Raw genomic sequence first — 17,023 nt, 5'->3', positions numbered from 1 at the left:
TTCCCTTTCTGACAGCACAATAATATAGTATTTACTTCTTAATTTTGGGGGCTGGCAGGTTTGGGTAGATGTCCCTATTGGATTACTTGATGTTACTTCTACTGCTTTCCATTGTTTTCCAGGGCAGGGAGTGGTTTAAGCCATTATTCAGCTGTTTGCATTGGACATTTTTTCATTTCTACTCGAAAAAGTAATCTTGATGACTTTTTAGTCCAAAGGAAAAACAGAACAGTTTATCCTTTGCTAGTGCACACATAAATTTGTGCTGAGAGCACACTGGCAGCTGCCCTGCCATGAGGAGGCAAACAGGGTTGCAATCTAGCACCATTTGTTTTAAGCCACAGACATCTATTCTCCTGTTGGAGCTAAAGATCTTGTGGTTTGTTCACCATGATACATTCATGCAATTTGGTTAGTGAGAATGATAAACAGATGTGTATATACAGGTATTGATTCTACAGAGTGCTGCATTATTCAGGAGAATTGGGAGTAAAAGGCCAATTTTTACAACTGAAGTATTTATTGTAAATTAAAATCCTACCAATTTAATCCAACATTAGATCAGTACAAGACCTGTGTTCTGCTTTAATTGCTCAAAGCACTAAGTTCAAATACAAGAAAGTAAAAGCAAATTCAGGACACTGTGCATATACCAAGCAATTGCACATTGCTTGATATATTCTGTTAATTGCAATCCTATAGCACATACCAACACTGCACACAAATGCAGTGCAAAGATACCTGGAGCAGCAGACAACAGCATGCTCAAGTTTATGCTCATTTGGGTTAAACATCTCAGCACTCTTAAATCAAATCACAGGCTCTCAGGATATTGACCATCTTTTAAAGAAAAAAAGAATTAAGATACACTTAAAAATGAATACACTGTTTGGATGGTTAGTGGGGTGACACTGTCATGAAAATGAACAAAAAATTCAGCAAGTGATTTATATTATCTAAAATAAAAGGGCAAAGATGTTGCTTGTGCTCTAGACTGAAAGGATTATTTTGGAAGGTCAGTCTAGTGTCTGTCACAGTGATTTAGTACTGTGTTATTACCCTAAATGTATTACTGCATTAGTTATAGTAATATTGGGATTAACACATTGGCCATAATATTAATGCTGATAGGCATATAAATACAGATATATCTACTTCATTCAATGTAGAAGGAAAGTTTATCAATGCACATTTGTGTGGTGGGGCTTTGCATTTCAATCTTCTTTTACTAAAATAAGTCCCCACGCCGAGCACCAATGCCTTGTACCTTGGTTACCAGTCAGTGCTACTGGAGGTGGCAGCACTAGGATAATGCTGGGTTTTGCAAGGCTCACTCCCTTTCAGACTGCACTGTCATTTAGCTGTCTGTTGTTTTAAAAAGTAATTTCTAAATCAATACGGCATCACAGACTTCCCTGAAACCAACTGAGACAAAGGTCCAGTATCTCCAGAGTTCATTCTTCCAAGGCCCCTGCTTTCCTAATGCAGCTTCTAATTTGTCGTTACTGGATTAAGGTTTGGGAGATACTAAACCCAAATAATTATAATTTCATGTTCTCTTGCTCTGCAGAGCCAACCCCAAAAGCAGCTCAGCGGGCTGGGGCAGAAGCAACAGAGAGAAGCAGGGCAGGAAGCCCACGTGTGCGAAGAGAATCTCTGATGGAGCGGGTTGCTTAGATGAGGAGTTTCCAATACCCTCGCCTACAGCAAGTTCTGATAACAGGCACTGCTTTCTGTGATGAAGTAAACAGCTTTATGTTACTGACCTCTATCACACACAGCCATGAAATCCAAGTGCAATTGTAGCTATTTGGTGCTTTTTAGATATTCATTTCTCTTCCCCAGTGCTTAAGAGGGCTGACTGAAGGCAGCTTATACTAGATTAGGCTTCCGACACCTTCATGTGTTATAGACTTCAAAATACAGGTTTTCCCTTCCAGAAGGTGAAAGTGTTGAGTCATTTCTTTTAAAGACCCAATGGAGGTTACTGCTCATAAAAAGGAAAGGCAGCAGTCAGAGGCTGGGCTGAGCACTGCCAGGCGGCTGCCCCACAGAACGGGGCCTAGGCCCGCGCCTGCAGCCAGGCACTAACAGCTTATCCGAGATAATAATGTGGATTAACAAGGGCTCATCAGATGGAGCTGCGTGCCAGAAATAATTACGGCTCAAAATGCAAGAGCCTGGTAGGAAGGGATTGTCATTTGTGAAGTCAGTCCATTTTATGGAGACATAACCCGCATATTACAGTGGAGGATAATTTGGCAGTTAACAGTTTCAGTGGCTCAGAGACATAAAATACAGTCCCATCAATGTGTAAGATTAGAAATAATTAGCCCCTATATGGTAAAGTCATCAGTTAGAAACTAGACTCCATCTGGGGACATTTTGTAATGATGCCCCAGGGACAAGTAAGACGGGACCTTTGACTTGCGTGATTTGGAAGGGACTGAGACCTAATTAAATCTGCAAAGATGCAGTAACTGCAGTAAAAGGGTTTTTAAATATGAAATGTATTCCCTTTCTCTAAACAAATGAGGTATATTACATGCTGGAATAGCAAGAGAATTAATCAAAAGACAGTGAGTAAACAGCTGCTGTGCGGCTGCCAAGTAGAAGATGGTACAAAACTACACAGCACCGCAGAACATTTAATACAAACATAAAAAGAACTATTAAGTGTTCTTCAAAGGATAAGGCTTTATTTAATTGTGGCCAACACCAGAAAGTTCAAAATAGCATGTTTTTTAAAATCTGTTTCTCCAAATGCAGAAATAATAATAAGCTTTGATTGCCTTAGATAAAGCTAATTCTCATCCAGAAAAGACAAACGATTGCTTTTTCCTTAAAATCACTCATTACAAAAAACAGACTAAGTTTTTCAAAAAGGGATACACAGAGCTATTTTATTTTTGCCTCTGAGTTCCCAGAAGAGCTTCTGATGGTGCATCTTCATGAAAAGACTTTGCACTTTGTGTTGGAGAAACCAAACATCTGAAGCTAACTTTTGAGCATTGACTGCTTTATTTACATGATCTATCTTCTCCCAAGAAAAAAAAAGTGTCACCACCCAGTATTAACGTTTTTCTACCATAACTCAATACTCTGCATTTTTCAATGCAAAGCTAGATCATTAAAGCCTGGAAGCTAAATGGAAAAGTTTTTTAAGGACAAGCTAAAAGTGGAGCAGCAGAGACATACTGATTTCAAAGAGAAAACAGTAACCAAGATGACACGTGAAAATTTACACACTTCATCATGCTGCTTAAAGGAGGCTAATTAGAACTGCATCAAACACACACATAGGCAGATCAATGCTGAAATAAGAAAAACACTGAAGATTTTAGCTACATGGTAATGCTTTTCCTCTTTTTCTTCCCCCAAAGTCAATTCAGTGTTTTAATCTATCATAAAATGCCTGTGAAACTACGTGTTACTTGGGATTACCTGTAGAACCATGAACTCAGTAATCCTTATTTCAGCCAGATTTGGTGAAAGGGTATCAAACCAAGACCTGAGCTATGAATTAATTATCCCAAACAACACTCTCACAGTCAACTGCACAACTGAACACCACATAATTAGTATGATGAGCAAGCCTATTCACTTGAAAGCTCCATACAAACAAGCTGCCAACGGTAAAGTCACCACAGCATGACACTGGGGATGCATAAAGCTATTGTAACCTAAATGCCACCATGCCTATCTTCTGTGAAAATTAATCAGTCATCGTAAACACTTAGATATAATGTTTTCTTTTAACTACAACACATACAAAGTGATTTCTCCCCTGCACAACACTTTCTAAACTAGTTAGCCTGATACATGTGTCATTTCCACGAGCACCCATCTGTATATACTGCCATTGTACCAGCAGCAACACCGTAGAGGTTCAGTGGGTTTTACAAGGAAAGAAAGTACAAAATACACTCATTCTGTTTTGGGTAGAAGAGCTTGCTGGCTAGTCAATCACCATTAGAAAAATCAACAACAATCTAAATGCTCAAGTATTTCAAGCTTTCAAGTGACCTTTCAAGAGGATTTCAGTTCAAAAACACGTTATGAGGAGAAGCTATGGATTTTGGAATTCACCTTATATCCAAAGCCTTTGCTAAATGTCTCAGAGATTGCTATAAATGTAAAATAAACATCAGTGGGGATCAAAGCAAGGAAAAAATGAATTAAGGAAAAGGCAGGTTGGTGTCTAGCCCCTGATCTGGGTCAAGCAACATATACAGCTATTTGTCTTCGGTAACGTGGGCTGAAAATACAACTCAGAGCCCTCAGAACGAGAGTGAGCTCAGAGAAAGGGTGGGAGATGGAGGGTACAGAGTGGGATAAAAGCCTTCACTAAAAATAAACAATGACAATAATCCCACCCCAATAGAGCAGTCCCTGCACAGGGAAATGCAGTGAAGAGAAAGATGGAAGCTTTACTGGGAGAACTTTGGGGATCAAGGAGGCCTGCAAGGAACACATGGTTCCATTCATGCCAGAGCAGAACAGCACAGCTAATGCTCCTAAAGGTAAGAGTTTCCATTCCCTGCATGCCTCCTCTTCTCTCTTCCTCCAAGTAAAAGCTGCATAAAAGTTGATATATATACTAGGGCAGCTCCAAAAGTAATACGTCCTATGTTACTATCTTGGCCCACAATATCAGAGGCAGATGTTGGTGGCACGGCAGAGGTTGAACTTTCTGGCCAATATTCTGTTACATGTTACTGCATGACAGATGGCAGCAGAGGGGCACTCTGACACAACGGCATCTGATGTAGAAGTGGGTATGAAATAAAGGTGTGTCCTCAAATTACTTCATGCAGAAAAAAAGGCACCCACTGGCATATATCAGCATGAATGTTCATTCATGGAGACCAAACAGTGGATGCAAGCTCAGTGAGGGGCGGGTGGTGCATTTCAGAAGTGAGATAGTGATGGGACAAGCCATGTTCTGGATGGCCATGAATATTTTTAAGGGTGCAGCATGCAGGCTTTTGCTCATTGCTGGTAAAAACGCAGAGCTAGTGGGGGGTGACTGTTAAAAATAGCGTTTTGTGGCTGAGAACTTCCTCTATCAAGTAGCGTTATTGTGCTCTTTGTATTTGTTGCAGTTTCCATGGAAATAAATAGGAGTCATTACTTTTGGAGTGACCTACAAATAAACCTCTGTATCTTCGGACAGGGTGGATAAAGAGAGTCATAGGTTCAAAAAAAAATTGCAAGTAGTCAACACAAGTAAGTCAGCATTTATACATGCAGCATAGAAACAACCAAAGCAATACTCTCCAAGTTCTAATCAGTATAGAAGAACTGAGTAATTCAGAATGCCTGCTTATTTTTAAAAAGAGTGGGGTAATGATATCATGGCCATCTCAAAAATATGATGGGATTAAGATAAATCAGAGGACACTGAAAAAAACCAGCACAGTATGAATTACAGAGAAATGGCAGAAGACCAGGCTGACAAAGGAGCAGAGCCAAGAACAAGGAAAATATACAGTAAGCAACATAAATAAACAAAATATACCTCAACAACTCCTTCAACTCCATTTTCAATGCTAAAATAGAAGTATATTAAGAACAATACTGACCCAGAATGGCCCAGAAAAGGGATGATTGCTGAAAAACCTGAAGAGACTTATAAGTTGGGATTTGTCAGAAAAAGTCAGAAAAAGAGTGATACGATAGAGATCTAAAACCAAAAATAATAAAGATCATAAACAGCTTTCCAAAGATGCTTGGGGAGAGGCCTGGGGGGCTAAACTACTGGGTAGATTGTTTAACATGAACACTGTAAGACATTTTTTCTGCACAACACAATTAAATTTTGAACCTAAATGACACAGACCCAATGCTGTAGAGCACAAATTCCAAAAAGCAATTAGGCAAGTTTATGGAGGGTAAGTCCATCCTTAGCATTAATCAAGACTGTGGAGAGCCTGCTCCAAGCTCAGGAACATCCCTGGCCAAGGAAGCCAGGAAGGTCTGCCAGGAAGGATGCTGTATTCTCTGCCCTCATTTTTTGGCCAGAATCAGGATCATGATGTAACTGGATCTGACCTAGCATTGGGTATGTGCCCATCACTGTGCCTCTATAAGAGACACTATGGACACTGTTTATAAATACTCAAGGGAATGAGGGGCTGAACTGTATGCTCCAGCATAGGAAGTGAAGACCACCTTAAGAGAAAATGCCAAAGTGTTTTTTTGCTGGTTGGTTTTCAAGCGAGAACTTTTCCTCCCTAATATTCAAGGTCATAATGACTTCAAACTCCTACACACAGCCAAAAGGTAAACTGCAAGTATTCATGAATGCCAGCAAATGCAATGTTTTACTGTAGGAGGAAGCATCTGAGAGACTACCCCACCTTTCACATAAAATCAATCTGCATGAAAATTTTAACATCTCCACAGAGTAAATTGTCCTAATAACACCATAATTCAAGTATTTTAGTGTGTCTAAATTGCAAAAGGAACTAGGGCAGCTTTGACATACATTTTCAGAGGCATTCAATAGATTACACGAAATAAGTTTAGAAGGTCCCACCTTAAATGTATTTGTGTCAAAACTGCATAAACTGAGCTGAAGAAGAAACCTCTGTTCTAACACAAGAGCTAAGCTGTTTGTTGGAAAACAAAGCAGAACATTCAGGATTTTTGCCCACCCCTATAAGGGGGGAATACTCCGGAGAACAGGGTCATAAATGGCATTGTCAGTATGGCTGTTTGGAAGCAGTAAGACAGTTATTGTAAACATTTGTCAGCAATGAGGTCACCATGCTCCGAGTCACAGAAAATGTTCATCTACCTATAACCCTATTACAGTTCGCAAGCTAAATATTTTCTTACTCAACCCTTTGGCTTGAGAAAGCATGTATTTACCTTATAAAGCTGTAATTCTGCATCAACATTCAACTAATTGGAGGTTTAATGTCATTAATTTAGATGATATACATTCATCTTCCAACAACTGCTTTTAGCATCTTCAGTGTAACCTTTCTTTTAGCTCTCTTTTTTCACTGTCACACAAGTAGCAATTCAGTGCTCACAAATGACCTCCTGCGCCCCAACCATGCCATAACAATCAATGGCAGAAAATTCATAAAACAGATTAAATTCTGCAGTGTTTGCTTTGATGAATTAGTAGGATTTGTTCGCTTTAGCTGCTCAGAGTTAATCTTTGATTTTTAGCTCAGTGCACTGCATTGGAAAGAGTAAACCAAGGACACATCCTATTTTCATTACTTCAATACTGATGATGGAAATACAGAACTAGCGCTCATTGCAGTAAAGTTGACTTTTTAAGATTATTTCTGTTTGTTATCTCACTACTTCGAACAATATATGAGGAGGAACTTCCCATGACGAAGTGTTCCCATATGAAATTGGACATAACTACATTATACTGTAGTGGCTGTACATTCCTACCTGGGGTGTCACACCATGCAGAATGAGACAGCTGAGGATCAATTTCCCAGGAAGCTTTATGGGTGGCAAAACATCTCAAAGTAAAAAAATTAACTCCATCACTGCAACTCACATAACATATTTTGTTCAACGTGTAATTATTATTCACCATTTAAATTAAGAATTGCAAGGGAAATTCATCCTGAGCTTTTTCCATTTCCCTCATACATGCAATTTGGTTAATGAACCAAGAAACTAATTAGTGAAACAGCTCAATTTATAGCAGGTTAAGGTAATCTTTAGCCAGGGCACAGTTAAAATTCCTGCACTGTGAAAAGAAGACTTTTCATCTTCACAAATAGTACTGTGGAGTTAATGAGCCCTCTTAGTATGAAGCATCAGCGATAGCTCTGCTTGCCCACAGACTTCACCTCTCCCCACCAACACCTACCATGAAGCAGCAGAACCGGTGAAATCTCCATGTAAACACAGAATTTTCTATTTGAATTTTGGTGGATCTTGGCATATTTTGGCATATGGATGCATAGGCCACAGCATTGCGTAGCAGAGCTGGATGTCTATGTACAACCATAGCCTTTGAAGAATATTCATCTTCATGTAGCAGTTGTCCTTTTGTACAGTTCCCTCTCACCACCACACCTCAATTTTACATTCCAGTGCCATGCTGAAGCCTTTCCCCCATTTTCAATCCCTACCTGACCTGTGAGTTGCAGCCATGCGCACGGCCCAAAACCACTCCATTGTGCCTAGTGTCTCAGATAGTTTCTCCATTTTTAAGTAAATGATTCATTAAAAGGGCTAAGCAAACAGCAGATGGACTCTTGACCTGAGCTTCAAAAGCATATTTTCCCATTTCCCAGAACAAACCCACTGCCAGGCTGGGGAGTGGGCCAGATAAAGGAACACAAGGCTGATAGGGCAAAAGAAGAAACATAAGGGAGTAGGGGAAGCAATCCATGCTAAAAGGAAGTCTTTGCTGCGGGGACTGCTCATGCATTTTGCACTACAAAAAGTAAAAAAAGGAGATTAAGAAAAATAAGAATCTAGAGTGGCAGCCCAGACATTCCCTTCTGCTACTGTAAAACCCACATTGGTGGCAACAAGTTTTATAACACTAAGTATATCCTTGCTTGGGAAACCATGTTTATTCTATGGGGTTTCCATCCTGTATAAAAACACAATATTATCACCCCAGGTAGACTCAATAAAAGAAGATACATGCTGTGCGCCCCAGAGGCATATGCATACCCGTATGAAAACTATACACTCCCACCTAGGACCTCAAAATATTTCCCACCTTCCTACCTCCTCTCCTGCACCTTGATCTTCAATACCCCCTTGGTATCAAGAAAGCAAGCCCAGTCCTGCCTCTTTGTGTATCAACCCTAATGCCCTGCAGCTGGTCAGGGTAAGTGCCTGAGATAGGGAAGCTCAGTTGAGCTGGAAGGGGCTTGCTGGTAAAACCATAGGGATACGGTAAGGACAAGACACAGATACATGGGAGCAACCCTTACAATATTATAATAGCGCTATGGTTTGTGCTTCACAGTTCAGGAATCTCAGGCTTAGAGGACTTCCATTCAACAGGAGAGCACCTCCATGGATGATTCCCTGTAGCTGCTCTTTCTTGCAATCAGCTTTTGCAATCCCAGCTGGAAAGGGAGATGAGAGAAAGCAAGCACTTACACTGGAAGTGGGGCCTGCCTGACATGTGCATTCTTAATGAGTCCTGGAATTGGACACAATTCAGAAGTTGTATATAGACAGGCTCAGATCACTCCAAACATGAAGTGCAAGAACTAATTTGAACTATGCAAACATTATTGAGCTGCAATCAGCTAATCACTTTAGAAAAAGACCAAGAGTCACGAGCAGATTAATGTAAACATCTTTTTAGCATGCAGTAACAGCCAAAAAGGAAGAGAAGCGTTAGACCACATGCAAAAAAGAATACATTATGGAAGCAGAGTAACACTCTACAAAATCTAAAGGCGTGCTAAAGCACTGCATTTACTATGGATTATCATCTGTAGCATTTGTTGGGAATGGACAGTAAATACAGATTTTACTTTTTAAACTCAATGCATTGATAACCACAAATTTACTGAAAAGACACTTAATTTTCATGCCACCAAGAGTTCCTTGGAGGCTTGGGTTCAGTTTGATGCTAGTTGCTAGAAGTCAGCCACTTCTTTTTTCCTTAGAAGAGTGAAGAAAGCAGAGAATGAATTTGACTTTATTTACAGCAATGGTGATATTACGAGAAACATGAGAATTGGTAATTGAGTCAGGAGTAGAAGTGGAAGTCTCCTGTGACAGCCTGTAATTGTCAGAGCTCCAAATAAATGTGGCAGATGCAGACTCAAGTCATACTCCAAATGCCTGGATAGTGCCTGCATCAAACCTGGCCTCCAGGCCTCTGGAGATTTCCTTCTCACTGCACTCTGGTCCTTCCATTTTAATAGAGAAAATATTAACCAGAACACTGGATGGGTAATTCTCCACTACAAGCTAAAGATATTTCATGTAGAAGTGCATAAAAAGTTCCATCGCCTTGCAACTGAGAGATTCCTGCTGGAAACAGTGACGGCAAAGATGGGTTTCCAGGAACATGGAGTCAAGCAAGGATTCTGTAGTGAAGGTGTGAAACTGTTGGCAGTTGTGTCTGATTGCTGGCTGCACTTGGTTGTGCTGAATGCACTCAGATTTACTGTAGAAATTGCCCTGAAGTATTACAGAATTCCAGGAGCCCTGATTAAAATAAACTGTTGAAGATGCATGTACTGCAGAGAGGCTCTTGAGTCCGGGGGGAGCTCTGCACGTGCAGGAAGTGTTGGGCACCAGAACAACAACAAATTAAAGAAATGAATTGTCTCAGGAAATGTTATTGCTGGGTTCCGAAAACAAGCTAAAACACTGCTGCTACGTGACGAGCACAAAGGAGAAGGGAAGCACCACTGGAAGTAATAAATGAGAATTCAAATGTAAGGCAGAGGCAAAGCAGCACGCTGGAAGCCCAGGCAATGCATGAGCATGTGTGATTAAGGCCAAGCCATTACAGGGTGACCTGCAGTGACCACTTATCAGCTGGGACATTTGGAAGGGGAGTCTCACCCCAGAGAAAGGACAAGCCCCCTGATCATTCCGTCCTTTCCTTACCTTCCTCTCTCCTGGGACAGGACTTCATGCTCCTTTCTTTGTAATGTAGGCAGCTGTAGAAGTTTTCTTGCAAGGAGCTACCAAAACAGCTCTGTCCCAGCCTGCCAGCCTGCATTTGACATCCTCCACCTGGGGCAGTGCCACTTGAATGAATGCCACTCTGAATTTTGGAGTCATAGATATGCCCTGACCAGGAGCTGTAGTCCCATACTTTTGCATCTGTGCCAGCCCCAAGTAGGGGCCCTTCCCCAGCCCTGTGATGAGCCCTAAGCAAGAGAAGTCTCTCTAGTTTCATGGAGGAGGGCTCAGAGATCCATTTACAAACCCTTACATATTCCCACATGCAAGAGAAGAGGGGACTGCAGTGATGTTTGGCTTGTGCTGCCGCATCTTCCTCCCACATCCAATCACCAAGACAGCCCCCGCATCCCACTAGAGAGAAGTACTTGATAGCTACTGTGAGGAGCTACCAGGGCTCCTCATCAGGCTCTGCATGATGCTGGAGGAGATTTAGGTTTGGGAAGCATAGTGGCATAGAAATTGCCATCAGCCCCACAAAGAAGAGTCAAGGAATCAGCACAGACTTCTGGCCAACAAATGTGGTCTCCTGACCACAGAGAGAAAATCAAACCTTACTTAATGAGTACTCATTGCTGTTGTGAAGGTGGGCATCAAGGAGTTGGTATGGGCAGGGAAGAGCCAGGGGTGATTTACTGGGCTGTGGCTGAATGTGGTGCTAAAGGCAAGGCTCCGTCCCATTGGGTGAGGAACGTTTTTCCCAAACATAAAACTAATAGAGGCTTTGCGTTATCTTAAGTCTTACATTTTAGGTTAATTTGAATTTGCTGGTCTAAAACGGGATATCATTATTGTTTCCTTTTAGAGAGATTTCTTATACGGCTAAATGGCTGGTTTGTATTCTGAGAGCTCAGCCACAAGATACCACAGCTTTTGAGGGGATCTCAGGGATTAATGTACTAAATTTCTGTCTTAAATTGTACTATCTGCTCTTTTTATTCACTCTGATATAAGGCATTTCTCCAAGAAGGTGGTTTCCCTTCCTGCTCACCATCCCCTTGGCAGGAAATGCATTTTAGTTAGCTAATTAAATATAGCTGCATTGTACATCAAATATCACTAATAACATATGGCAGCAATGTTATGTCCACTATGAGAATAAGTTGCACTACACATCGTGCCTACAATACATCACTCTGGTAACAATTTGAAGTGGCTGTGCTTCTTTTAAAACTTTGCTTGGCAGTGGAAATAAATGTTCCTCTATGCCTGCTATGTGCAAGTTTTGTGTCGGGCATCCTTATGCATACATCAGAAGCTGCTGGGTTTTTTGTTTTTTTTTTTTCCTATTTTGCAGTTTCCTTAATAGGAACAATTAAACTTATGTGCTGATTGAACACAGTGTATCCCAGCATTTCAAGATATAATCTAACCTAAAACAGCTTATGTTTTCATATGTGCATTTTTTTTCCTCCCAAAGGATTCCTGCATCTGTCACAAGCTGCAATCACAGAATGATTAAAATTAAGCTTTTTCTGGAGCAATCTGTGGAAGGCATATTGATAACTTGCCTTCTCTACACATCTCAGTGGAGGAGAGGAGGGAAATCTTTGCTAAGCACAACAGCTAAATGTCAGCTGATAGAGGAAATCCGTGGGATATTTAGAAAGTACTAAGTGCAGCCAGTGTTAATTCTAAAACACAGAAAAGTAAATAAAAGCTGAGATCCTTTAAGTGAACAAAGTTGAAATGGTTCCAAAAAGTACTCCTTCTGAGCACGCTGAATTATTACCTTGTTCATGAAGTTACGATCTCTGTAATATCAAAAATTCTGGAGAACCGACCCACTCTTCTTGTAGCACTGATGTCCAAAAGTCATTAAAAATGGTTATGACAGGATGCCAACACATGTTAAGTACCTATAAGTTGAGTTCCCTATCTATAAGATGGGTTCCTAGCGATTGTCAGAACCTGTCACCAGGTTCACTTGGGCACTGAAGGATGCGAGACCAAGGCTCGTGTTCATCTGCATTGATTTTTTTAGTGGAAAGCTAAGGAATAGAAAAAACAAAGCTGTAAAACAAAATATGTATTAGCATTTAGATTAACAGTTGTTATCTCAATTTCTCATCACCAGACAACGGTGAAATGCACGGTGATGGTTTAAGAATTTTTCAAAAAGGTTAAGGGCTCCTTGAATTCAAAGGACTGAGAAACGCTGGCCTACAAGATGAATGGCACCGGCCCCGACACGTGCTCCATATCCTCAATACATCTGGACTCTAGCTGGAATTAAAATTCATAGTGCAGTAGCAATTAAAAGACAGAACTAGGTCATGAGCTGTTGTTCTAGGCACTATGCGGGTAAAGAAGGGAAAAAAGAAGAAGCAAGCAGCGCCTGTCCTAAAAATTTCAGCGTTAAGAAATCCAGAAATGCAAGATAAGAAAAAGAGGAGAACACGATAGGAAAATAGCAGTTTGGGTGTTTCAGCAACCCCCTGCCGGGAGCTGAACTTTTCACCATGCGAGGGCCCGTACCTCTGGGCAGCTCTCAGCGTGCATTACGCCAATTGAATTTCAAGGAGAGGGCAGGGAGGGGAGGGAGCTGGAACCCACCGCTGTGCTGGGCACTGCCTCGGCGTGCCACGGCGGCACGTGCAGTGAGTTTCCTTACACCTCCGTTGAGCACTGCTTGCAAGAGGCTGCTCTGCGGCTGGAAGGTTTCAGCAGAAACCATAGCAACCCTCTTAAATCTTCTGAAGCAGCAGTTAGCGGTTTGCTGTGTCCATTCTGGTATGCAGCTTTTTCTCTTCTCCCATTAAGTTCCGTATCTCCCCCCAGCTATTATATCCTGTATGGAAAGGATTGTATGGGAGAGAGATCCACAGTGCACTCAATGGCACATCGCGCTCAGCGTGAGCGTATAATGCACTGTATTATACATCTCCAATTCCAGACATAGGAAACGGAATGAAATCTCATTGCTCTAAGTCCTTTTTAAATGGTGCTTGGGACTGCTGTGCTATTTGTTGCAGGTTTCGCTGACCCTCGCTGCAGACTGGTTCCCAGGTGGTTTTGCAATACTGCCCGGTATTATTAGCCAAGGTGATGGCCCGCCTTCATTTCAGTGGGTGTCTCATTTTCATTTGCTCAGTCACACGGGCAGAACGACACCTGAACCACATTTTAGCAAAGCAAGAGTCAGCCACGTAGTTGTTGATTAAACCTTGCTTTTGGAACAATTCAGCCTGAAAAGCAATCTGTTAACAGAAACTGACTACGCAGAAAGAAAGTATTCGGAGAACTTTACCTGTTAAAGCATGATATTAATGTGGAGAAATAAATCCAAAAAGGCATTTTAAATACATTGAAAAAATAGCCCCAGCTACGCCAAAGAGCTGTGGGTAGGGCTGATTTACCCATGCAGTGCTCTGATGGCTGGGAAGGCATTTGTTCCATCTACACAGCTGAAGTGGTGGATGGAAGGAGGGCTGATCAGCTGGCTCAGGACACTGTTCCTTATCTCCTCAACTTTCTCTGATAAAGCCTGATACCAGCCCTGTATTACACGTCCTCCGTGTTGTTTCTATCAGTGTCAGCCGGGTAGGACTCACCAGATTCCCTTTCCTTCAAGAAGACTCATTCACAGCCACACCAACCAAGAACCGTTTGCCAGCTGCTAGGTGAGATGTGAAAAGTGGTAACAACTCTTCTGCTGCATCCTGGCAGCCCAGGTAGCAGCTCCCTGGTAGCGTTCAGAGCGTGGTGTGATGCTGAGGGTGGGCTCCGAGGGAGGAGGAGAGCACCATTTGCTGGCATGGTGACAGCGGGCTCCTTCTCAGTGTAAAGCGGCGCTTGGTGCTTTATTTTATGCAGCCCAAGAGGTGCTCCATGCTACCCATGAGAATTGCAGATACTGAAAGGCCACTGACAGGTCTCTCTCTTCATCTTCCAAAAGACTACCAAAATAACTGGCAATTTTGTTGCTGTTTGTTATGTTTGCTCTGCGCCATTACCTCCTCTGTCCCTTACAAAGCTGACACTGGTGGTCTGACCATAAGGAAAGGGTTAAATACAAGCAACGAAGACGCATTTTAAATTGCGATCCATCCCTATGCAGGATCCCAATTATTAATGGTAACGTGAGAACAAGCCAGGACACCACACTGAGCAAAGGGCTGTGTACCTTTTGCAGGGAATGGAATAAAGTTCAGCAGCAGTAGCAGTCATTGCTGTCGTGTGCACAGGATTTTCCCTGGTGGTTACACGTGGTGGACTCCCGTGTACCAGAAGCGAGGATGGTAACTGTAATTCCACAGCAAGAACAAAGCTCTCCGAAATGCGCTGCTGAGAGATGTGAAAACACCAAAAATGACAAAGTGGTTGCTAGAGAAAAACACCACGGTGTTACTCGGAGGAATTCATGCCGATTGCTTGATTTTGACAGCAACTAAAAGGGTTTTTTAAGATTCACTCACCACTGCAGTGAATATCTTGCCAGCAACAGATTAACTCTTTCATCAACTCAGGGAACAACTAAAGGCTTAGTGGAAAGATAACATATTTCTCTCTCTAAGGCCACTGATGCTTCAAACCGTGGAAACATCAAACAGTTTCCAGCAGTCGTTCATTACTGTAATGGTTAGAGTGAGACTAATAATGCTCCTCATACGGCTTCTCTGAGCATAAGCAAATTACAATAAAAATCAAATAGTTTAACCTTTGAAAGCATACCATCATTGACTGCTGATAACGCTAGAGAGCATTTTGAAAGACACCACTGTCAACTAATGAGAGAAAATGAACACACTCTTCCAGCTCATTGCACTCACAGCGCAACGCAGCAACGCGCACTGCAGACGAGCTCACATGTGTTCTTGAAGGCTGTGAAATAAAAAGTTTTCAAAGTTTGACCTTTGTAGTTGTCATTTAAGCACATTGAGGCTGACATCCAGGTTCATAAGTTGCCTTTCTGTAGCTTGCAATGATTTCATCATCCGCAGTCAACCAGGAAAGCCTTCGCAGCTCTCTTCTCTTGCCCCCTGCCTGCTCTGCTGCTTAATAAATCCAATCTGCCTCAGTCACCACCAGGTGCCATGACTGGGTGCACACAAAACAAACTGCTCAGGAGCCTGGCTAATTCCTTAACTGATTAGCCCGCTGGGAGGAAGAAACACGCTTTCTCCAAGAACTATGCAGTTGAGGATGAGACTTTCACCTCATTGATTTTACATGCCACGGGAAGTGGGACTGACGCGTTACACCATCGCACACGACTGTGATTAATGCAGGTTACACATCACTGATTGTAATCTGAGGCAGGTTTGGGCTGGGGACCACACACATGGCTTTGATTATGGCTGTCCTCTGCCCACCTCTCCCTCTCTGGGGAGACACAGACAAAATCACCACGTGAAACCATAGCAGTGTTGTGTGAAAGAAGAACAACCTTGAAGCATGCCTTGGGGAGATACCGGCTTGAGTTGGACTGGACCACAAACATACTAAGTGCTGCTGTAAGTGCTGCTGCTCCTCCAGTTCTGCTTCAGTCACAGAACTGGGTTTACAGCAATGGAACAGATGGAGGACAAGTAAATACCTTTTACAGTTGGTATGCACTGTAGTTTTATCCGTGCTATTGTCCCATTTAATATGTACAGTCTTACCAGCTCAGCTTTTCCACTTGGAAACTACTAGTCAGCTATAAGCAAATAATTAGGGTAGTTGTGTTGGTTCAGACTTTTGGTAAGGATAAAGATCAAACTGAGACATCCACAGGGACTGTGCTACCCCTCCACCAGGGAAGTCTCCCCAGTCCCACGCATGGCACTGCTGTCCCCAAGGTCCTGCATGCAACAAACCCAAGTCCCACCCTGAGGAAACACCAAGCCGAGTTTGTTGTGGGGCTCAGACCTGAGGGACCAGGCATTGTAGCCAGTGCTCGTCTTTTCCCAGGGCCACCCTCCCAGCCTTGCTCAACCTAACCTGCACGTGGTGTGGGCCACATGCTGACTTTTCCAGTCTTTCTGCTTTCTCTGCCATCAGCTCCCGGCCAGCTGCAAAACAACAGCTAGGACATTTCCTCTGCCTGTCCTGTAAAGCTTCTGCGTGCTGCTTGGAACTGCAGGAACCTCAGCAATGCCCACAGCTGGGGAGAATGGCCGTGATGCCCTGCCTCTGTGTCCCCACTCACAAAGAGCAAAAATATCCACCTGACACAAAGGAGGGAATGCTGCCAAACTGCAGAGTTTGTACCATCACCTGCAACGTGCACACCCACTGCTCTGCTCACACAGAGCTTGTAACCCTGGGAAATAACAGGGAGCATGCATCCTGCCCTAGGTGGGAAGCGAGGAGAAAGGGTATCCTATGCTGAAAGAAGGAATCAGAATGGCATGGCAGTGATTACAGAAAGTGCCTCTTA

The 17,023-nt window shown here is 42.4% G+C and overlaps 1 protein-coding gene across 6 annotated transcripts in view; it reads right to left on the bottom strand.

The window, feature by feature from the left end:
• The window catches only part of C5H10orf90 (chromosome 5 C10orf90 homolog), an 89,030-nt gene that overhangs the window by 42,270 nt on the left and 29,737 nt on the right, over positions 1-17,023 (bottom strand). Inside the window, exon 2 of one of the 6 annotated variants that reach the window (XM_021398953.1) lies at positions 14,786-14,946. The exons of 3 other annotated variants lie outside the window; for them this stretch is intronic. Coding sequence is in view for 2 of the 3 variants with exons in the window: in XM_021398946.1 (XP_021254621.1) it covers positions 13,216-13,336 (121 nt within the window). In the remaining variant the exon portion in view is untranslated. Of the gene's footprint in view, positions 1-7,852; positions 7,899-13,215; positions 13,656-14,785; positions 14,947-17,023 lie in introns of those variants that run through there. 2 more of the 6 variants (XM_021398946.1, XM_021398947.1) reach the window with 2 other exon arrangements.

This window comes from Numida meleagris, chromosome 5 (genome assembly GCF_002078875.1).
Source record: "Numida meleagris isolate 19003 breed g44 Domestic line chromosome 5, NumMel1.0, whole genome shotgun sequence".
NCBI classification, from domain to species: Eukaryota; Metazoa; Chordata; class Aves; order Galliformes; family Numididae; genus Numida; species Numida meleagris.
Note: the sequence above shows the minus strand (reverse complement) of the source record. Positions and strands in the feature narration are given on the sequence as shown.